Genomic DNA, 24,412 nt, shown 5'->3' on the forward strand with positions numbered 1-24,412 from the left:
TTTAAAGAAGTGTCGTCATGGTTATTTTGAAATGTTGAATTTGACCTGCTGCAGAAAGAAACACGCATCGGTAAAGTTTGGGATGCTAAAGTACATTTTCTCAATAAAAACATGTGGAATTAAGTCGGATTAAGTAGCGTAGCACACGTTTGTTAACACCAACATTGAATGTTTTGTTGAATGGAATGTAAATACTAAATGACGGGGAAAGGCAGCAAATTTGCCAGGTCGCTAACGTTAGCCAGTTAACGTTATCCGTTTAATTTGAATTAACATTAGAACTAACGTCAGTGAATTGAGTTGGCAAAGATTAGCTACATGTGCGTTTTATTTAGCAAAGTAACTATATACGTTTTTGTTAGTATAGTTTTAAAAAAAAGTGGATTTATTATTGTACCCTGCAGGGAGTCCGAAAGGCAGATTCGAACATGGCCCAATATGGATTCGAGAATGGCATTCATAGCATTCTGAAGCTTGATATGCCAATCACAAACGCGCCCATGGCGAGGAGGCAAAGGAAAGCCATTTCGTCCATGTCTACCAACAGTGCCAACACCAGCGCTCTTTAGCAGGTAGCTAACTATTATGCTTTTCACCTTTGCTCTACTGCATTTGCTTCTGTTTACTGTCTTTCAGCTGTCTATGGGTGTGGCACTGTTGGCTGTCAGTGGTTTCACCAATGGTTCCACTAATTTGCCCCTTCTCTCTTTCTTAGGTAAAAATGGTAAGTGCACAACTTTAAAGGCCAGTGGGGACCGTTTCATTCCCACTAGGAATAACAAACAGATGGACTTGGGAAGCTTCCTGCTTTCAAAGGAAAATGAGCCTATGGCCACAAACCCCTCCACAGCAACATCAGTGAGGCTCTTTAACATTGCACATCAGCACATTTTGTTAATGCATTGTAAGTCAACAGCTGCACATCTGTCTTTGTAGGAGAACCAGAAGGCTTGGTCTGTCACTCAATGGATATGACATTGGTGAGGCAAAGATCTTGCATCTGGGAGGAAAACCCTTGAATGCTCCAGAAGGTAGGCCTACCACTGGTAATGATGGTGTGACTTGTCAGTTGATTATTGATATCAAAATCTAATGTTCCATTCTTTTTCTTTGCAGGTTACCAGAACAACCTGAAAGTCCTCTCCAGTCAAGTTCCTATCCCAGTCTGTCCCAAAAAGACCAGATGCATATCATCTGTGTCCGACAGTTTCTTAGAAGCTTCTGAACTCTGAAATGATTTCTGTGTCTCCTGCCAACACATCACCACAAATGTCTAAAAACCTGTCTGTTGAGAAGGTACAGAAGGACTTTTCCTAGAGGTATATCTTAAAGCTCCTGCCAGCACAGTAAATGGCCAGTAACCTACCTACCTGGAGAGTAGTCCTAGCTGTGAGTGAAACATGGGCCTGCTGTTAATGTAAATAACACATAGATTTCAGTGGGAAATTTGCAGAAAGTGATTAAAGCAACTATCTCAAATTGGGATCTGGCCCTTTCATCTCTACTCTATCGACTTAATTAAATTAGTTGTGGTGGCAGGAGTGTTCTTTAACTGACTTAACAATTTATTTCCCTTTCTCTTCCCACAGATTTGAACCTACTGGACTGGAGCAGTCGGAACCTTTTAGTGGTTGCCCTTAACAACATTTTACCTGTGGGACGCAGCCCAGGGTGACATAGTCCTCCTCGCGCTCCATCTGCAAAGTTCATGTAAATGTCTGAAGTGAACACCCAGTACTCATCTAAATATTTGGCTTCATTGCAATGTTATGGTGTTGGGGAGAATAATTTGATGCTTTCTGTTTTTAATATTTCACCTGAATTTGACTTACCGTAGTTGTGGGATGTGGAGAACCAGAAGTGTCTACGCAGCATGGCCAGCCACACTGCCAGAGTTACCAGCCTGAGTTGGAACGATTATATTCTCTCCAGGTAAAGAATCATGTCTTGAATGTCAAATTTGGAATAGTCAAGTCTCTGTCCTGCCAGGATCTTTTGTGATACTTATGCTCAAGATGTTCTATTCTGTCTAAACAGGCAGCTCAATTCTAATCTTTTTCCCAATTATTCATCTTTTGACTAATCTGATCACTTCATTTGTCAACTGAGCAAAAAGAGCAGTGTTTAAACATTTTATGCTTTGTTTTTTCAAGAGGCTCCAGATCAGATCACATCCACCACCATGTGAGGATAGCCGACCACCTCGCCCTGTCTGGGCACTCTCAGGATGTGTGTGGGCTGAAGTGGTCCCCCGACGGAAGATACCTGGCCTCTGGAGGCAACGACAACCTAGTGTATGTGTGGTCAGGTGTGCAGGATGGTAGTGGCCAAGGCAGCAGTTCTGTCCACTGCTTCAGTGAGCACCAAGGAGCAGTCAAGGTGAACACATTTTGAACTTAAAAATATCTTGCTGTGAAATTTGAAACTACTATGTTTTTATTACATGACACTTTGCTGCACACTAATTTCTCTTACAAAAATGTTTTAGGCTTTGGCCTGGTGCCCTTGGGAACACAACATTCTTGCTTCTGGAGGTGGCACCAGAGACTGCCACATCCGTATCTGGAACGTCAACTGTGGCTCCTGCATCAATGGTCTCCGGTAACTGCACCCACCTTGAACTCTAACAAAATGTACCTTGTTATTACCTCCAGGGCCTTGCTCAGTCAAAGCAGCAAGTGTATTTGCATACCAGCCATTTTTGAAGTTTTACTTTCCATAACTGCTATGCCGTATGAGCTGAAGTTAACTAGTGTTCTAATCTGCCTTACAGATCTCCTCTTTGATGTTTGCGCCAAACTACAAGGAATTGTCTCCAGCCTCGGATATTCCCACAACAACGTAGTCATCTGGTAGTACCCCTCCTTGACTGAAGTGGCAGAGCTCAATGGTAAGTGTCAAATCAAATTTTATTGGTCACATGCAGATGTTCTGGCAATGCTTGTCTGAAACTGCTATTCATTCACTGTGTAAACTTAATGGCTCTGTGCAGTTGTCATTAATGTCAGTTGACAAAGAGCATTGTCTGACGCTGTAAGTCTATCGTAGTCCATCATACTTCTCAAAGTCTCAGTGCAGCTCAAGCAATTGCTCCAACTATCAACCCATTCAAATTGAGGACTAGTACCAGAGCTGCATTGGTTGGGAATTGTGGGGAAGTCCGTGTTTGGGCTGTGTCTCTTGCAGATGGTCTCAGAGCACACATTTCAAACTAACCTTGGATTTATTCAGGTGTTGAAAGTTTAAAACAAACTTTAAACTGTTTTTATTCACCCCAGGTCATGAGGACAGACTGCTCGACTATTGCCACTGTAGCTGGTGATGAAATTGTCCGGTTCTGGAAGAGCTTTGCGCTGGATCCAGTCAAAAAGAAGGCAAAAGAGATGAAGTCCACTAGCAGCATTATACACACAGCTATCCGATAATGGACTTCTGTATTGTTTTAAGTTATGGATCGCCTCTGAATTGTGTACTTTTTTTATTAATTGAAAAATATTTTCTTGCCTTTGAATATTTTGCTGCCACTTGATAATGATTAATAACTAGTGTTATTGCAAATACTGTTAGGGCACTCAATGTTATTTGTAACCTTTAACTAGGCAAGTCAGTTGAGTTCAAAACCCTTTTCATTATTTTCTAGAGTGCATAATATTGGGCATGTTGCTGACTCAGCACAGTTCCTAGAACTTCTCCAATAGCTATTGCAGACAAATTCAGGTATGAGTAATGTTCCATGTCAAACAATGAATGCAATTTACCAGACATCCACTCCGATTACCCTATGCTGGAAAGCAACAGGTGAGGCCTGACCTGGAGGACCCTTATCAAGAATGCTGCTGTCTTGTGCCTCAAAGTAATGACTGAGTTGGTCAGTGACAAACACCACCTCTTTGAAAGTAACTGTATTTACAAGTGTGTTCCAGTCAAACCAGAAGAGTCCATTTCAAGCCCGGGTTTGAGGTATTAGTGACGTACAGTTAAAACACACCATGTTCCCTCAACTACCCACAATTTAAAAGTGTGGCAAGGAGGGAATAACTGCCAAGTCCATAACGCCATTCATATTCCACGAACTGCAGATAAATATAAAGTGATCAGTAGCTAAGAGTATACTTTTTTGGAATCTTTGGCATTTCAGGCTCCTTCAGACAGTTGTTTCCCCCCCTTCCAAAAGGACGAAACTAGACTTCCTTCACTTTGCCTAGTTGGTTATGGCCGTTGCCACGATGTGCTGTCCCGTTGCTATTCTCCAGTGGCTTGCTGTTGATGACCACTGTAACGTCGCCGTTAATAACGGCATTCTGCTTTAGCTTCTCCATAGTTGCCGTAGGCAACCGTTTCCCCTTCACGTAGGCCTGAATCCAGAAGTTGGAGAATAGTAGGAAGAAGAAGGTGCCGTACATCCAGATAAGGTGAATGAACATGGGCACCTGAAAGTCACACTTCTCCATGAAGTAGTACTGAGAGATGTGAAGTGAGATCAGCACAAACTGGATCTATAGAAGGAAGAACATTTTGATGTGAAGTTTGCACAGGAGTCACCAATTCACAGCTATCCACAAATGCTCCCCTTTAACATACTTTCTTCCAATAGTACATCATTAAGAAATAACACCCACCAGCTGGATTGCGGTCATGTACTTCTTCCACCAGAGGTATTTTTGGAAGCGAGGTCCGGCAGCGGACAGGCCGTAGTAGGTGTACATGATGACGTGGACACAGCAGTTGACCATGGCATGGAACGAGCTCATTCCCCCTGCTGGAGGTTCACAAAGAGTATTAAAACAAACATAATCTGAGAGTAAATCTTAAAATCACAGGGGGATAACAAAATAAATATGTTACTAAATGGATTTTGTTTAGTGTTCTTATTCCCTTGTAAAATTGCAGAAGATTCATTGTGATAAAGATTTAAACAACCCCCCCAAAAGTTAATGTTAAAAACAGGTTACATGACCAGCTGTAAGCACACTGCATTGGGATGAGGTCAGAGGTCAAGCTTACCAGGAGCAATGGTAATTCCCCACCACCACGTGAAGGGCATGAAGGAGTGATGGAAGACATGTAGAAATGTGATCTGGCTGTGTTTCTTACGCAACACAAAGAAAAACTGAAATTCAGACAAGAGCTCAAGTTACTTAAAGCAAACATTGTTCAGAAATCTCCATTTGTATTTTACTAAGGGTGTCGGAGAAAGATGCAGTCAGAATATGTACAAAATCTAAATGATTTAAGCTAGCATCAAACATTTTATTCACAAACAATGTTCTGATAGAGAAATCGCTCTTACGGTGTCCAGAAGCTCAGTGAATTTAGAGAACAAAAACCACCAGGCCACTTGAACCATCTGACAAAAGGAGAAAAAAAAAGTAGAGACAATAAATAGCACAGAATAAAAATCACATATGCATATTTGAATGTAAAGTAAAACACATTTCATGGAGATGCAATTCAGATTCTCTCAAAAAAACAAGATATATACCCTTAGAGCCCGTGGATTGCTTGAGTAGTCACACAGGTCACATCTCCAGGTAAAAGTGGTTCCCCATCCTGACATCAGGAACTGCAAAGGCAAAGCACAGAACTCGCAGTCACATCAATTCATAAACGCTGGGAAAAGTCTTACTACAGTATGGTATGTCTTCACAACAAGGCTCTTTGAAGAAGTTTCATTCTCCTGAATAACTAAATGCTTTGCTCACCTCATAGACTAGGAAGGCGTTTAGGGACACCATGCTGAAGTTATAGATGATCATGGCTGTTTTGAGGTTATATGGCTTGCGGTTGGCCATCAACAGAGGCCCTGCGTACAGCGAGAAGAACACATAGCCCATCAGGATGCTGGTCATCTGGAAGGGGGTCCGCATCAACGGGTAGGGCAACAACCGGTGGTCTGAGGACAAGAAATCAAGCAATTCAATATTTGAGACCACAATACAGGTTACACCAACAGTATGGTACAAACTGCAAATCACCAAATTGATGAAAATTTAAAATAAAAACTCATGCGAAAGCACTCACCCGTTCTCTGCAATACATACTCATAAAACACCATAATATTGGATCCCACTTCTCGCAGCATCTTGATGGCCTCTTTTCTCCTTTATTCAGTCAATCAAAAAAACCTGAAATATACAGACAAAAATACAATTAGCTTGAAAAAAACCCATTTGGTGGTGATAATGGCAGGTTATGCCTACAGGGGATGCAATAATGTGTACTGAGACCTATAGAGACATAAGATGATGACAAAGCACTGCCACACGGCCTCCCACACTAAACAATCAGGCAGCTGCACAGGCCCATCATATACCTGAACACGAGGCTCTGCTTTGATGACGGACTGATAATAAAACAATACAACACTTGCTTTATTGGTCATTTGCACAGATATACTTTCTTATTGTTGTCACCGTAGTACCCAACATGACACATCACAGGCTGGAAGCAGCACAGGGGCTGCGGCAGAGCAGTTTCCCTGGTGCACTTAGGGGTAAAGTGCCTTGCTCCAGGACACATTGCGGTAGGTAGTATAAGGGGATATTGATAGACAAACAAAAGCTTCACGACAATAAAAACAGTTGCAGAGGGCACTTTAGTCCATTTGGCCATGTACTGTATGTCAGTCAATGTCAAATAGATCCTACTGGGAATATTCATAGGTAGCCTTTGTAATATTACTTTCACTTTTATATAATAGCCAAGTGTTATATTCAACTATTAGCCATGGATATAAAATCAGACTTGGGTTCAAATACTATTTCCAATATACTACCATTCAAAGGTTTGGGGTCACTTAGAAAGGGCCTTATTTTTGAAAGAAATCAATTTTTTTGTCCATTAAAATAACATCAAATTGATCAGAAATACAGTGTGGACATTGTGAATGTTGTAAAAGACTATTGTAGCTGGAAACGGCAGATTTTGAATGGAATATCTACATAGGCGTACAGAGGCCCATTCAGCATCAGCAACCATCACTCCTGTGTTCCACTGGCACGATGTGATTGCTAATCCTAGTTTATCATTTTTAAAAAGGCTAATGATCATTAGAAAACCCTGTTGCAATTATGTTAGCACAGCTAAAAACGGTTGTCCTGCTTGAAGCAATAAAACTGGCCTTCTTTAGACAAGTTGAGTATCAGCATTTGTGGGTTCGATTACAGGCTCAAAATGGGCAGAAACAAAGAACTTCCTTCTGAAATTCGTCAGTCTATTCTTGTTCTGAGAAATTAAGGCTTTTCCATGCTAGAAATTGCCAAGAAACTGAAGATCTGGTACAATGCTGTGTATTACGCCCTTCACAGAACAGAGCAAACTGGCTCTAACCAGAACAGAAAGAGTGGGAGGCCCCGGTGCACAACTGGGCAAGAGGACAAGTACATTAGTGTCTAGTTTTAGAAAGACACCTCACAAGTCCTCAACTGGCAGCGTCATTAAATAGTACCCACAAAACACCAGTCTCAACGTCAACAGTGAAGAGGCGACTCCTGGTTGTAGACTCCGTGTCAGGCTACCACTAGAGTGAAAGCACCGCCAGCATTCAAAAGTGACCAAAACATTAGCCAAAACATAGGAACTGAGAAGTGGTCTGTGGTCACCACCTGCAGAACCATTCCTTTATTGGGGGTGTCTTGCTAATTGCCTATAATTTCCACCTGTTGTCTATTCCATTTGCACAACAGCATGTGAAATGTATTGTCAATCAGTGTTGCTTCCTGAGTGGACAGTTTGATTTCACAGAAGTGTGATTGACTTGGAGTGATTGACTTGTTTAAGTGTTCACTTTATTTTTTTGAGCAGTATAAACACTGGTTTGCTGTGTCTGTCAGCGTAGTGTCCAGGGCATGGAGGCGCTACCAGGAGACAGGCCAGTTCATCAGGAGACGTGGAGGAGGCCGTAGGAGGGCAACAACCCAGCAACAGGACCGCTACCTCCGCATTTGTGCAAGGAGGAGCAGGAGGAGCACTGCCAGAGCCCTGCAAAATGACCTCCAGCAGGCCACAAATGTGCATGTGTCTGCTCAAACGGTCAGAAACAGACTCCATGAGGGTGGCATGAGGGCCCGACGTCCACAGGTGGTGGTTGTGCTTACAGCCCAACACCATGCAGGATGTTTGGCATTTGCCAGAGAACACCAAGATTGGCAAATTCGCCACTGGCGCCCTGTGCCCTTCACAGATGAAAGCAGGTTCAGACTGAGCACATGACAGACGTGACAGAGTCTGGAGACGCCTTGGAGAACGTTCTGCTGCCTGCAACATCCTCCAGCATGGCCGGTTTGGCGGTGGGTCAGTCATGGTGTGGGGTGGCATTTCTTTGGGGGGGCCGCACAGCCCTCCATGTGCTCGCCAGAGGTAGCCTGACTGCCATTAGGTACCGAGATGAGATCCTCAGACCCCTTGTGAGACCATATGCTGGTGCGGTTGGCTCTGGGTTCCTCCTAATGCAAGACAATGCTAGACCTCATGTGGCTGGAGTGTGTCAGCAGTTCCTGCAAGAGGAAGGCATTGATGCTATGGACTGGCCCGCCCGTTCCCCAGACCTGAATCCAATTGAGCACATCTGGGACATCATGTCTCGCTCCATCCACCAACGCCACGTTGCACCACAGACTATCCAGGAGTTGGCGGATGCTTTAGTCCAGGTCTGGGAGGAGATCCCTCAGGAGACCATCCGCCACCTCATCAGGAGCATGCCCAGGCGTTGTAGGGAGGTCATACAGGCACGTGGAGGCCACACACTACTGAGCCTCATTTTGACTTGTTTTAAGGACATTACATCGAAGTTGGACCAGCCTGTAGTGTGGTTTTCCACTTTAATTTTGAGTGCGACTCCAAATCCAGACCTCCATGGGTTGATAAATTTGATTTCCATTGATAATTGTGTGTGTTTGTTGTCAGCAGATTCAACTATGTAAATAAAAAAGTATTTAATATGAATATTTAATTCATTCAGATCTAGGATGTGTTATTTTAGTGTTCCCTTTATTTTTTTGAGCAGTGTATATAAAACAGTTTAATCAATTTCAGAATAAGGCTGTAACGTAACAAAATGTGGAAAAATTAAAGGGGTCTGAATACTTTCTGAATGCACTGTATAATACATCTACTATATAGGCTTTAGCATAGAGTCAAACTAAAATCAATCTATCCACTTAACTAATAAAATCATATTCTCACAAACAGACACAATGATTTATCAGTGACCCAAGCCTTGCTCAAATCATCCCCACCATGTTGTCGTTGAGCTGTCAAGAATCCCAGAAAAGTGAGAAAAAAATTGCCCATATTAACATATGTAGCCTACGTTAGTAACAATGTTCATGAAATCGAGTAACATAACATTCATATACTGACTATCTCTGAACTCAAATACTATAATACCTTTGATGATACAGTGGTAGCAATACATGGTTTCAACATCTTCAGAAGAGGCAGGAATGCCAATGGTTGGCTCTGGGTTCCTCCTAATGCAAGACAACTCTCACAAACTTCTACAGATGCACAATCGAGAGCATCCTGGCGGGCTGTATCACCGCCTGGTACGGCAACTGCTCCGCCCTCAACCGTAAGGCTCTCCAGAGGGTAGTGAGGTCTGCACAACGCATCACCGGGGGCAAACTACCTGCCCTCCAGGACACCTACACCACCCGATGTTACAGGAAGGCCATAAAGATCATCAAGGACATCAACCACCCGAGCCACTGCCTGTTCACCCCGCTATCATCCAGAAGGCGAGGTCAGTACAGGTGCATCAAAGCTGGGACCGAGAGACTGAAAAACAGCTTCTATCTCAAGGCCATCAGACTGTTAAACAGCCACCACTAACATTGAGTGGCTGCTGCCAACACACTGACACTGACTCAACTCCAGCCACTTTAATAATGGGAATTGATGGGAAATTATGTAAATATATCACTAGCCACTTTAAACAATGCTACCTTATATAATGTTACTTACCCTACATTATTCATCTCATATGCATACGTATATACTGTACTCTATATCATCGACTGCATCCTTATGTAATACATGTATCACTAGCCACTTTAACTATGCCACTTTGTTTACATACTCATCTCATATGTATATACTGTACTCGATACCATCTACTGTATCTTGCCTATGCTGCTCTGTACCATCACTCATTCATATATCCTTATGTATATATTCTTTATCCCCTTACACTGTGTATAAGACAGTAGTTTTGGAATTGTTAGTTAGATTACTTGTTGGTTATTACTGCATTGTCGGAACTAGAAGCACAAGCATTTCGCTACACTCGCATTAACATCTGCTAACCATGTGTATGTGACAAATAAAATTGGATTTGATTTGATTTGATTTAGGAGGTGTTGCCGTTTATGTTCAGTCATATTCCTGTAAAGCTTAGAGAAGATCTCATGTCAAATGCTGTTGAAGTAATATGCCTACAGGTTCACCTGCCTCACCTAAAGCCCATTCTTGTAGGTAGTTGCTATACACCAAGTGCTAATTGTCAGTATCTGGATAATGTGTGAAATGCTTGATAATGTATGTAATATCAACCTAAATATTGACTAGCTGTCAAGCTGCCCACCCCAAAAAGCTTCATACTGTAACCAGTGCCTGCAACCTGGTTCAGGTTATCAGTGAACCTACCAGTGAACCTACCAGTGTATTTACAAACAGCATAGGGATGTATTGATCACATCTTTACTAATGCTGCAGAAATATGCTCTAAAGCAGTATCCAAATCCATAGGATGTATAGATAATAATATAGTAGCCATATCTAGAAAAACCAGAGTCTGGTCCTAATATAGTGTATAAGAGGTCATACAAGAAGTTCTATGCTGAAGATGTAAAGCATATTTACTGGTCTGGGGTGTGTAATGAGGAGCAACCAAACACTACACTGGACACGTTTATGAAATGAATAATTTCAGTTACTAATAAGCATGCACCCACTAAGAAAATGACTAAACTTAGAAATCCCAGTGGATTGAGGAATTTAAACATTTTATGGTTGAGAGGGATGAGGCAAAATGAATGGCAAACAAGTCTGGCACATCCATGCATAACTGACCAAATAACGAAAGACAAGCATTATAATTTTGTATTCTAAAATGTGAGTGTGGAAGAGGTGAAAATGGTTTGGTCTATCAATAATGACAAGCCACCGGGGTCTGACAACTTGGATGGAAAATTACTGAGGATGGTATTGCCAGTCCTATTTGACATCTCTTCAATCTAAGAAAGTGTGTGCCCTCAGGCCTGGAGGGAAGCTAAAGTCATTCCACTACCCAAGAATAGTAAGTCCCCCTTTAGTAGCTCAAACAGCGAACTAATCAGCCTGTTTCCAACCCTTAGTAAACCTTTGGGGGTGAAAAAAATGGTGTTTGTTCAGATACGCCATTTCACAGGTATTTTTTTTATTTTTAAATACAACACATTTTCTGAACGATTATACGAAGGGCATTCCACATGTACGGCACTTACACAAATTACAGATGATTGGCTACAATAAATTGATAATAAAAAAGGTGGGAGCTGTTTTGTTAGACTTCAGTGGCTGACATTGTTGATCATAATCTGCTGCTGGGAAAACTTCTGCTATATTGCGGATCGAGAGTTACCCATCTAACAGAACACCAAGGGTGTTCTTTAATGGAAGCCTCTCCAACATAATCTAGGTAGAGTCAGGCATTCCCCAGGGCAGCGGTCTAGGCCCCTTACCTTTTTCAATCTTTACTAATGACCTACCACTGAGAAAGCCTGATCGCTATGTATGCTGATGACTTAACATTATACACGTCAGATACCACAGCAAGTGAAATCACTGCAACACTTAAATAGCTGCAGTCAGTTTCAGAATGGGTGTCAAGAAACAAGTTAGTACTAAATATTTCTAAAACTAAAAGCATTGTATTTGGGTCAAATAATTCACTAAAACCCAAACAAAACCTTATGAATAATGTGGATATTGAGCAAGTTGAGGAGACTAAACTGCTTGGGGAAAGCCTGGATTGTAAACGGTCATGGTCAAAACATATTGATGCCACAGTAGCTAAGATGGGGAGAGGTCTGTCCATAATAAAGCTCTGCTCTGCCTGCTTAAGAATGCGATAAACAAGGCAGGTCCTACAGGCCCTAGTTTTGTGGCACCTGGACTACTGTTCAGTCATGTGGTCATGTGCCACAAAGAGGGACTTACAATTGGCCAAGAACAGGACTGCACGGCTGGCCCTTAGATGTAGAGCGAACATTAATAAAGATGCATGTCAATCTCTCCTGGCTCAAAGTAGAGGAGAGATTGACTCCATCACTACAGAAGTATCAACATATTGATTGCACCGAGCGGTCTGTTTAAACTACTACTAGCACACAGCAGGGTCTGAAGAGACAGACACGCATACACACGATAACATACGCACTATACACACACATGTACAAAAGGGCACACCCTTAATGTCTTGTGAAATGTAATGTTTTTTAAAATGATATATAGCTGCTAATACAAGATGGCAGTAGTTTTACAAAGTGCTTGTTCAGCAGTATTTAACATTTCCTTAGCTACTCCTTAGACAATGAAGTGTTCTCTCAATGACTAACATAGACAGTCAAACAGGTGAGGCAGAGGCAGAAAGGTGAACTGGTTTGAACAGCCAGTATGTGGTATGAGGTCACTAGATAGGAATGGATGAGGAGTTGATTGAGAAAAATGACAGGAAGATGGAATGGGATGGAGGTGAGCCGGCAAACTAAGGACAGAGAGAGCGAGAGAGGGAATGAATGTGGGACACTACTATTTGTCATTTCCATACAATGCAATAAAACCAATTGCACACATGACAAAGATGGGACAGTGTCATCATATCCACCAAGGGTCTCAATACAAGACCTACAGGTAAAAGTGTCATCATATCCAGTGTCATCATATCCACCAAGGGTCTCAATACAAGACCTACAGGTAAAAGGAAAACCTGCCCTGACAGTTTGGGTATGTGTTATAAGAGTAAAAATCTTGAAGTAAAGTAAATAGACAGCAGTGTTGGAGTATAACACTGAGCATCACTGGTAACACAAGACTCACCTGCCGAGTTGTCCTCAGTACTCTCCCCAAATCGTCAGTCCTTCAGGCACATATACAAGAGAGTCACAACCACTGAGCTCACAATGATCCAGGCCCAGCAAAACAGAAGAGTCAAAGAGAGATTAACTGAAAAAAAAGAGTGCTTGTTTCTTCCTTGAAGTCCTCAAATGTTTGACAGTCTAGAAATAGGCCACATAAAGCCAGGGCAGATTAAGTCAGAATGAGAGAGATGAGGACAGCTATATGACTCATTCAACTCAGATTTAAACCCTCAAGGCCAAGCACACTACTTAGTGACACCTAGTTTCAGGACCACACCCTGTTTCAACTTCTAGACTCACGCTCCCCTAACCACTACCTCTCTCTGATTGGTTCAGCAGAAAAAGAGGGATTGGCCATTGGTCGTCTGAGAAGGTTGTGTATCTGAAGGTAGTAAGTGAGGGAGAATCCAGTAGCGACCTCTTGAGAGTTTGAATGGTCTCTTTGTTAAACAATGGCCCCCCATCGCATAGCACACATGTATGTAACAAAAACTAACATCCCATATGTGACAAGAATGACTAATGAAAATGTAAAAGGATTGGAAAATATCTGTCTTCCCATTGCTTGGGAGCTCAACATAAAATTGCAAAGCATTGATATTCAGGAATAATTTGCTAGCAACAATATAATTTGAGGAACTTTGCTCTTAGAATTTTTAGTACATGTTAGTGATATTGAAGTTTGAGAAAACATCCATTTCTGATGCTCCTATAATTTCCCTGTTTCAATTAGTATCATCATCAATCTTTTCATCATTGTAATTCTGATCATCATAATCATAAAACCCAATCGTCAACCCAGAGTCAGAGCTACAGGTGAATAATTATGAGGCATGGGGATTTGACAGGGAATAATGGGGATTTAATGTGTCCCTACCCTGCCTGAGGGATCGTCACCCAGCGACAGGCACGGAGTTTGCGCTGGTGGGTCCTACTTACTGTACACCGCCACAGTATGACAGGTTCCACTATCTCCCAGTAGCACTGGTTCTACCTGTTCCTCAGGCACTGAGAACTGGTGATGGGCGTGGTAGTGGAAGAACGGCCTTGAAATGTACTCACTCATCCTTACACTGGAATTAAAGGGCGACTGGAATGAGAAGAATCTGGAAACGAGCAGTGTACAGGCAAAAAAAGAACATAAAAAAAGACATTGAGAACTGTGTGGGTTTACACAGTGCTTTAGGACTTTCACTGGGGGAAAGTACACGGGGGGATACTCTGTAAAAGGCCATATACCATCATCATTACGTGATGATTACCTGGCTGCTTACAGTTCATTTCCACATAACACAATTTGGATAGCTACATTAGCGTTGCTTTCATGTGGGTGTTAGCAAGCAATCAGGCTAGGTAGTGCTAGAAACAGTTGAAGTCGGAAGTTTACATACACCTTAGCCAAATACATTTAAACTCAGTTTCACAATTCCTGACATTTTATCCTAGTAAAAATTCCCTGTCTTAGGTCAGTTAGGAACACCACTTTATTTCAAGAATGTGAAATGTCAGAATAATAGTAGAGAGAATGCTTTATTTCAGCTTTTATTTCTTTCACCACATTCCCAGTGGGTCAGAAGTTTACATACATTCAATTAGTATTTGGTAGGACTGCCTTTAATTGTTTAACGTGGGTCAAACGTTTCAGGTAGCCTTCCACAAGCTTCCCACAATAAGTTGGGTGAATTTTGGCCCATTCCTCCTGACAGAGCTGGTGTAACTGAGACAGGTTTGTAGGCCTCCTTGCTCACACACACTTTTTCAGTTCTGCCCACAGGATTGAGGTCAGGGCTTTGTGATGGCAACTCCAATACCTTGACTATGTGGTCCTTAAGCCATTTTGCCACAACTTTGGAAGTATGCTTGGGGTCATTGTCCATTTGGAAGACCCATTTGCAACCAAGCTTTAACTTCCTGACTGATGTCTTGAGATGTTGCTTCAATATATCCACGTAATTTTCCTGCCTCATGATGCCATCTATTTTGTGAAGTGCAGCAGCCCCTCCTTCAGCAAAGCACCCCCACAACATGATGCTGCCACCCCCATGCTTCATGGTTGGGATGGTGTTCTTCGGCTTGCAAGCATCCCGCTTTTTCCCTCCAAACATAACGATGGTCATTATGGCCATACAGTTCAATTTTTGTTTCATCAGACCAGAGGACCTTTCTCCAAAAAGTATGATCTTTGTCCCCATGTGCAGTTGCAAACCGTATTCTGTATTTTTTATGGTAGTTTTGGAGCAGTGGCTTCTTCCTTGCTGAGTGGCCTTTCAGGTTATGTTGATATAGGACTCGTTTTACTGTAGATATAGATACTTTTATACCTGTTTCCTCCAGCATGACAAGGTCCTTTGCTCCTTCCTGAGCGGTATGATGGCTGCGTGGTCCGATGGTGTTTATACTTGCGTACTATTGTTTGTACAGATGAACGTGGTAGCTTCAGTCGTTTGGAAATTGCTCCCAAGGATGAACCAGACTTGTGGAGGTCCATATTTGTTTTTACGAGGTCTTGTTTGATTTCTTTAGATTTTCCCATGATGTCAAGCAAAGAGGCACTGAGTTTGAAGGTAGCCCTTGAAATACATCTACAGGTACACCTCCAATTGACTAGGATGATGTCAATTAGCCTATCAGAAGCTTCTAAAGCCATGACATAATTTTCTGGAATTTTCCAGGCTGTTTAAAGGCACAGTCAACTTAGTGTATGTAAACTTCTGACCCACTGGAATTGTGATACGGTGAATTATAAGTGATATAATCTGTCTGTAAACAATTGTTGGAAAAATTACTTGTGTCATGCACAAAGTAGATGTCCTAACTGACTTGCCAAAACTATGGTTTGTTTACAAGAAATTTGCATCGTGGTTGAAAAACAAGTTTTAATGACTCCAACCTAAGTGTATGTAAACTTCTGGCTTCAACTGTATATCAACTTCCAATCCAGTAGGGGCTGGAAGCTATAGTGAGCTTTGATTGGTCAATAACGTTGTGATATTGCAGAGTATTTGCATAAAGTTCAGCTTTCTCCAACTTAGGTCCACCTTGTTCACGCACCCTCGCCCAAGCACGTGTCGCCCCATGGTCCCTCCGCCCACTTTGCTTCCCTCTACTGAAAATTAATGGGCGTGGTTGTCTCATCGTCCCATCGTGTTATGTCGAAATGCACTGTAAGACATAACAACATCATCATAGGAATGAGGGCTTTGAGTGCATATTTCTCCTACCGAGTTTCTGTGTTCAAATTTAGGCATAGAGCCAGTGTTTGAGACTGAGACGAGAGGATGAGGAGAAGGATGATGAAGTGAGATGAGGTGAGGGGAGGAGGAAGACGCCATCACATCTCTAAAGTGAAAATGTGATAGGAGCTGAAACAGACCAAAGAACATTTCCACCTTAACAAACACAGACAAGGTTAATCACACACACAACACATAACAGTTTCCATTAATTCATTCCCGCATTCTTTCTCAGTCAGATACACCACTTCCCTATGGACTGAAGTTTCAGCCAAATCTCCAGTATTTACAGAGGGCAATCACTTTCTTGTCCCTCTTTTCAGCATTGATATAGATGGGGGATTGACTGGACCTGTAGTCTCACACTGGGTGTAGTTGTCAACCACTATAGGCCATTGAGAACAGGGGTACTTTCTGCTCATGAACAATTGTAACACAAGTTTCACTGCCATCTCAGCATTAGGTGGCTTTAATGTTTTCATCTTAAAAATCACCTACATCCTACCATACAAACAAGAATATACTAGGCCTATGATGTTACCCGTGAGTAAAACAAAAGCATTTTCTATTTTTAAAAGCTGCATAACTTGTTCCAAACCAAATGCAGAGGCCAGAAACCCTTCCACCTGAATTTTTGAATTACATTTTGATCAATATCCTAACCACAAGACTGAAACCAAGTGTACATTTCCAAAACAACTGACAGCTACACTCTATTCTACAGAAACCATATATATGACTATAGCAAATATTCGGACTAACAGTAAATGAGATCATGAATGAAAAATGAACCACAGGCTACAGACACGGTGGCCTAACTAGCCTAGATACCAACTTCCCCTTTGATGTGGGATGGTTTGCTGGGTGAAAGGTTGTGAGTCTTGTAAGAGCTGAACTAACTAAACAACCTCTTGGTCCTGCTCTAGCCTACAAAATACTTTCTATGAGTATTTACTTTTGAGAAGTAAATCCCATGATTCGAGTTTGAACAGTACACAAGGCGAATTGCTGAAATGGTAAACTGGTGGTCAGTGTCACAAAGGAGCATACAAAAGCTCCCCCATCTCTTCCTTTAGATGGGCCAGTAATTTACCCACACAGCAGAGGTGTGTGAAGTAGACACAAAGACATGTACAACAATATGAATATCATTCCCCATGGGTATGTTCTTTGTTTAAGTGTCTGCGGGTCATTGCCCAACTTCATTGCTAAAGAATGGACAATGTCCACTAGACTAGCGATTCACTCTCGATAATGTCAGTGGTTAGAGCAGGGTACTGACAAAAATAGAGCTGTGGGTTTGATTCCCCCATGGGCCACATACAGAATATGTCACTCACGGTTAATGTAGACAGTTCTGTAAGTTGCTTTGGATGTAAGCGTCTGCTAAATTATCCGATAGACAGGACAGACAATCTAAATACTCTGGGTGTCACGCCCTGGTCTTAGTATTTTGTGTTTTTCTTTATTATTTTGGTCAGGCCAGGGTGTGACATGGGTTATTTATGTGGTGTGTTTTGTCTTGGGGTTTTTGTAGGTCATGGGATTGTGGTATAGTAGAGTTGTCTAAGTAAGTCTATGGTTGCCTAGAGTGGTTCTCAATCAGAGGCAGGTGTTTATCGTTGTCTCTGATTGGGAACCATATTTAGGCAGCCATATTCTTTGAGTGTTTTGTGGGTGATTGTTCCTGTCTCTGTGTTTGCACAAGATAGGGCTGGTTTGGGTTTCACGGTTAGTATTGTTTGTTATTATCTTTATTAAAGATGACTCAAAATAACCACGCTGCATTTTGGTCCTCCTCTCCTTCGACGGAAGAATCCCGTAACACTGGGCTTCTGGACTGGAGGAAAAGGGGAGGTCTGTTAATGGTGAGATCAGAAGTGAGTTACCCAACAATGCAAAGCCACCTCATCCCCAAACTTTTCTTTCTAGTACAGTGACATAGTTGGAATCCTTGGATTGTGTTTCATGTGTTGTAGCCTACATGTCAGGTTGGATTTGATTTATGAGGAAATCAGACTCCATTACGTATAGAACATGGCTATACAGCTTTTCAAACCAAACTCTCTGAATTGCTGTTGGTTGTAATTTAATTTCTACGAGAGCCGCAGTAAAACAATATAGCATTGAACTTGGCCGAGGTTTTACTTGGTAATATGTTCATGTCGTGTGTGCATGATGTCATTAGTCACATACTGCTCTGTATTGTGTACCAGTGCCACAACATATTCAAGGACCTAAAAGGAAATTACAAGACTTAAATGTATAGGTCTCTCTACTATACAAGTCAATAGAATAGCCTTTCTGCTTAGATGAACTTGATCTTGTAGCCATGTTTTACTCTTGGAGAAAGAAGGGTGGGTGTTTAAAACCTTTTTTTTCCTGCATGCATGCACTCACCGGAGGATAAAGGTTGCAGTGCTGAAGCCCTTGCCAATACCCACTAATTAGCCAGCGCTTTTTCGCTACTAAAATGCTCACCCTCAAGCGAAGTCACTGCACGCTTGTATAATTGAATGGAGTGTAGCCTACACAATGCAAACCCTCTTCTGACCAGAAGCTGATGCTGTTTACTACTTCTTCTTTTTCTTCTTCGATGAGTTTTAACGGCGGTTGGCATCCAATAATAGTTGCATTACCACCACCTACTAGACTTGAGTATAACTCATGAACTTTACTTAAAAGTCAAATAAATCAACAAATACCATATCATCTACCCCTACACTTGTTAAAAACTCACCACCGTACTCCACTATTTAAACATATCAAGTCCTACCTCAGGCCAACAGCCTGAAAGGACGGGACACTACCACTTAATAACACCCCTTCAAATCTCGTACACCCAAATACTTCTCTGCAGCTGCCACCACAACCTCTATTTTCTGCGTCGTATGTTCCATCCCTGCAGTACAGTGGATAACCATCACTATGAACGCTAAAAAGCTCATCTTACTGAAGGATATATCACTCTTTGGCCTATCCCTCTACTAATGCAGATCTACTACCATACTCACACAAATCCTCTCAGGATCCCTCCCCCTTGACCCATTTGTCTCAACTTTCTTCACTGCCTCAGCCTAGGACACCTTCTGCTCTACTCTTGTAACCTCAACCTGCCTCTCTCGCACCAGACATTTCTGATTCCCAGCCCCATGGGCACCCCTTACAATTAACACATACCACTTTCCCCAATGCTACACATTACTTTGTCTCATGCCCTTTCTGCACACATCTCACACCTAGAAACCTCCCTCCTATACACTGCTGCCACATGCACATAAGCCAGACATCTGTAACAAAGTAATGTATTCGGCACGTGAGTTCATATAGGATAAATGAAATATCCTTACATCACATTGTCGGGCAGAGACTCCACATCAAAACTCAAAAGAACAGAAACTGACTCTTCTGTTTCCCCACTCATGCCACCCTGTCTGCATTGTACCAAACGACAAGCATCACAAACACAAATCTTTCCCTTCACTTGGTCCACTTTCACATTTACCGCTACCCCAATAATCACTGCATTCAATGGCACCCTTTTATTGAGAGCAAAACAAGTCACATCTCTTGTCCCCATTCATTTGGTGTGAAGCACCTGCTCCCTCTGAACAGCAGAAACACAAACAATTTTCACAAGACCACTTCGGGTTACCCTCACCGATTCCATAGCACCCAACTCCTTTTCACCAACCCTGAAACAACAAATGGATCAACCAAAAGGCAAGGGTCCACTTTCTCCAAAAATGGTCACTCCTACTGTCACAGACTCATATTTATTTTGACCATCGGTGCAAGCCTCAGGCTCAGAGGACTTCACGACACCTGCCACATCCAATAATTTGCCCTCATTCGCTTCCATTTCTCCTCCAGACCTCGATTCGACATACGGCTCACTCTGCTTACACTTTCTACCATTCTTCTTCGACAAACCATCTCCTTTTTTCTCCACCATTTTTACATGACTCAAGCTCACCCTTCCCTCTCTCTTTCCCTCTATTACTCCTCCATATTCCAAGTATATGTCTCCTTATGATAATATTGTACTTCTCCTAACATTCATCTCATTCTTGCCATCTCAAGCGATGCCATTTTCTCCGGATGCTGTTTGCCACGTGTTGCCCACTTCATAGGATTTCAATCATTAGCAGGGTCATTCCTTTATGCATTGCCTTTCCGAAAACATATTGGAGAATCTTCTAACCTGTTAGGTGCAATTCTAACAGGGTGGAAATTTGGAGCCTAGATCAGCTATAGCTCTGTGAGTGAGAAGGATTGAGCTAGCATAATGGTGAACACTTGAACAGGCTTATAAATATAATGTTTAATATATGTCAAATGCGATACGTTTGATGCTTGCACACAATGTCCCCCCCAAAAATGTTGTTCCCTACCTCCAATTACTTAATAAAGGAGAGCCTAATACAGTAAGTTATTAGTTGTTGGTTTACCTATGTCCAAGGTTTTTGCATGTCATCAGTGTTGGAGATGGGCTGATCTGCTTTCAGCTTAAGCAAACTGACAGTGACTTGGCCTAATCATTCTAAACCCACGCCACTCGTCATTGTTGTCCATCCCCTGCTATTGAGACCGTCCTAGATGACCATTCACTGAGACAATGTTTCCAAAATATGAATTTGATGGAGCTCATTATCCTTCTTCTGCACATTTTTAATGAATCTTTACATTTGTTCTCTGCGTATCTTTTCCCCCACCCTAGATATGCATACCTTCAGGCTGGAAGGGTGGAGATGGACAGACAGACAGAGCAGACAGATCCCATCACCTGCCCATTGTCACACAGAAGTTATCATGAAGGATTCAGTCAGCCTTGTTTCACCAAGAGGCCTCTCTCAGCCTAGGCTAATTGGCACTAGACTACTTGCTGTTGATATCTGAGGAACAGAGGGCATCAACTGCTGCAGAAGTTGGAGATAAAAATGTAGTGTAATACATTTTTCACGTCTGCCATACTTTATTTTACACGATCCTAATGTATTTTTTATTATACAAGGGAAAACAGAGTTTTGATCAGTCACTTCAGGGACAAGTTAGCTCTTTGCATGGTGCCTCTCTCTCTCTCTCTCTCATTTTCTTTTTCTCTTATCTCTTTCTGTCACAAACACACGCACACACAAACACACACACAGTTGCTCCTTACATTTTTTTCTTACCCTGTCACGTTCTTACAAAGTAATATACTGGCTGAAAGCAATCATATGTCTTTCAAGCATCAGGATACTACCACAATGCATTAATATGAGATGTTACGATTAAGGGGAAAAAAAGGAAAAATTATGCAGCTTGAACAGGATATGTGTCACTGTTTCTTCCCTCCCGATAACTTCATTTGTTACCCAACTCTCTGGTGTTAATTCCGCTCCCTCTGTTGCCATGGATATGCTATTCCTATGGCAACTACGGGCCTTTGTGGACGGCCTCAGGTCCCGACCACCGAGGACTCTCAGAACCTTTCATTACATTCCTAGCTCACAGACGCTATCAATGACAGTGTTCTCTCTTCCTCTATCTCTTTCTTCCCCTCTCCCTCTCTCCTTTTATTTCCCTCTATAGTCTCTCTCCTTCTCTCATCCTCTCTCCACCCTCTAACTATCTCTCCTTTAGCTCTCTCTCGCTTTCTTCCTCTCTCTCGCACGCGCTCTTGCTCGCCCCCCTCTCTCTCTGTCTCTCTCTCTCGCCCCCTCTCTCAACCTCTCTCTCCTGGTTTTCTTTTGCATAATCACAAGCATGCTGTTACCTTAATTTCAGAGCACATTCCACATGTGAGCCAGGGTCTCAAGAGCAGTAGGCAATGTGACTGTGCATTTATGCTTTATGACACCGAGCCTTTTACCACTGTATTATAGAGAGGGGAACTACAGACGCTCTGTGACCACTCTCAGTTTAGTCCTAATTACCATCACTGACTGCGCTATCAGTGGTCTAAGTATTCTTGTGGGGGAGAGGAGCAGCTGTGATCAGATTTATAGAGTAGTTTGTATATCCCTGTCTGGAGGGTGAATGAATGAACGGAGGCAAAGAGAAACCAGAGCCATGTCTTAAATGATGTATGAGGAGTCTTGAAGCAGGCCAGAGCAGAGACAATGCCTGGCTGGCAGAGAAAGGAGTCCTGTGACAGTGAGAGTGAGAGTGGCGGTGGGTACTTGCAACTAGAGTTGGTGCTGACACAAGTGCTACAGTTGGGGCTGACTCTTAAGGCCCAAGTTAGATGCAGTCTGTTCCAGTCCTAGTCCCTCTGCATGTCTAGGGCCTTAAGCGGGCAGAGTCTGGTGACCAGGTGGGGGGTCTCCTCTCCACCTGTCGAATGAGCGCTGTCAGCATTGGGGGGTACCACGGTCTGCGGGTGGGCTCGGCCCTGCTCAGCATCGTGGCGGGGTGCATCATTATCGGGGTGTCGAGGGAGTGTGATGCGGATGCCGTAGGGGGAATCTTCCTCGGTGCGGGGGGGCTGGGTGAGTACATCCAGAACTCCAACTAGTCTTTGATTTTGTTGAGTGCTATGCAATGTACTATGGAATGTTGCATAGCATGTTTTACATTGGTACTTGCAGGGCATAGCATTGTAAGAGGCATGCAGACATTATTTATAGCTACAGTATACAGCTTGCCTACAGAAATGTACTGGTAGCTTATTCAGTTCAGAAACTACTGCCTATTTGATGGTGGCACCACAAGTGGGTCATTTCCCCAATAGATAAAACTTCGTGCAAATTGAATGTACTCTTTTTTTCATCTCTGTGGTCTATCTTGAAAATATTTACACTCCAGGCTGTCCTTTCTTTCTTCAACAAAAACACATCCATCTTTATTCCTAACTGTAACTGAGGGATTTTATACTGCAATGTTGAAACAGTAGACAATTTGATCTCTATCCTAAGGTGTCATATGGGTCTAAGAGGCTTTCCTTTCTCAGGTGTACAAGACCTGCTGCAATGTCTAATATTTGCGAAGTCCTGTAGCAGACTGTGTGAATGATCAGTGGCCCTTGACATTTTCCATCCACTTCCATCAAAAACACACCTGGGGATCAGTTGATCCGCTGGTGAAATCTAAGACAGTTGATAGCATCATGGGGAGCAGGGTATTCCACTCAACCCAGGAGATTAAGTGCAGTGTCAGAGAGTAGAAAACAAGTGGCTGGCTTTTGATCTACACTGACTGCAGAGTATAAGTCATTCAAAGTCAACTTGGACCGCTGACTTTGAACATCCCAAAACACTTTTTTTTTGTGGCTTTTCCTTGTAATTAAACAACTTATTGCTTCTTAACAAGACAATATGGTAGCATCTTTGACATTTTGTATGGAGAACTACGTCACACAGACAGCCCCTTCTTGCACTGCAGAATCAAATGTTGTTTCCTGAAGTGCAGGTGTCCTCTTATTATTTGCTCCAAAGAGGACAATCACTGATCCAAGTAGGCTACATCTGTGGCTATGAACTGACTGAACAAAACTCCGTGTTCTTGGGAGGATCTTTTCGCTCCTTGGCCGCCTGGTGAGATGTTCTGACAGCATAGACATGCATCACACACAGGCACACTCAGGACCAGCCACTGTTCAATAGTAGATCTCTCTGTGGTTTAGAAGGGAAATCAATAAGTGTGTTCAGCCTGCCTTCCCAAGGGTAGCTAGAGCTATTTGGATGCATTCACAAGTCCTAGTGGGCTCCTGAGACTGCAGGAGGGGCAGGGTAAGAGAAAATCCACTTAGCCTACCAGTAGGCTAACCATCGTATGGGAGCTAATTTATAGTTGAGTAGCACCAAACGGGCATCTGTCTCTTTTTTTCACACTGACCAGGATGCTGATAAACACCCATTTCAGTCAAAAAACATCTTAAAAATACTTGAAGGGAAATTTTGAAAATGTTCAACTTCATATTCAGCATTTTCAGCACCACCCAACATCAACATATTATATGTAAAAATGGTGGTTTCTATGTTTTGTAGTAAAAAAAAAGATACAGGAAGAGAAGTGTTTCCAATGACATCATTGCCTACTAATTGCCTACCAATTTTATACTAATATGTTGATGATGTC

General features: G+C 42.4%; 2 protein-coding genes and 1 pseudogene across 2 annotated transcripts in view; 2 read left to right on the forward strand and 1 right to left on the reverse strand.

Annotated features, from left to right (window-relative positions):
- Positions 1 to 3,702, forward strand: LOC112260540 (annotated as a pseudogene).
- Positions 2,892 to 13,370, reverse strand: LOC112260539 (elongation of very long chain fatty acids protein 1). The gene is made up of 8 exons (XM_024435727.2): positions 13,078 to 13,370; positions 6,022 to 6,125; positions 5,703 to 5,893; positions 5,483 to 5,563; positions 5,291 to 5,347; positions 5,005 to 5,110; positions 4,620 to 4,759; positions 2,892 to 4,496 (listed from the first exon to the last, which is right to left on the reverse strand). The coding sequence occupies exons 2-8, from the start codon at positions 6,080 to 6,082 to the stop codon at positions 4,182 to 4,184; spliced, it is 951 nt and encodes a 316-aa protein (XP_024291495.1). The 5' UTR covers positions 6,083 to 6,125; positions 13,078 to 13,370; the 3' UTR covers positions 2,892 to 4,181.
- Positions 12,681 to 24,412, forward strand: part of kncn (kinocilin) — a 16,970-nt gene continuing 5,238 nt past the window's right edge. Inside the window, exons 1-3 of the mRNA XM_024434241.1 lie at positions 12,681 to 12,732; positions 18,060 to 18,082; positions 18,198 to 18,231. Coding sequence (XP_024290009.1) covers positions 12,681 to 12,732; positions 18,060 to 18,082; positions 18,198 to 18,231 — 109 coding nt within the window. The remainder of the gene's footprint in view (positions 12,733 to 18,059; positions 18,083 to 18,197; positions 18,232 to 24,412) is intronic.

The sequence above is a fragment of the Oncorhynchus tshawytscha genome, linkage group LG10, assembly GCF_018296145.1.
Source record: "Oncorhynchus tshawytscha isolate Ot180627B linkage group LG10, Otsh_v2.0, whole genome shotgun sequence".
In the NCBI taxonomy this organism is placed as follows: domain Eukaryota; kingdom Metazoa; phylum Chordata; class Actinopteri; order Salmoniformes; family Salmonidae; genus Oncorhynchus; species Oncorhynchus tshawytscha.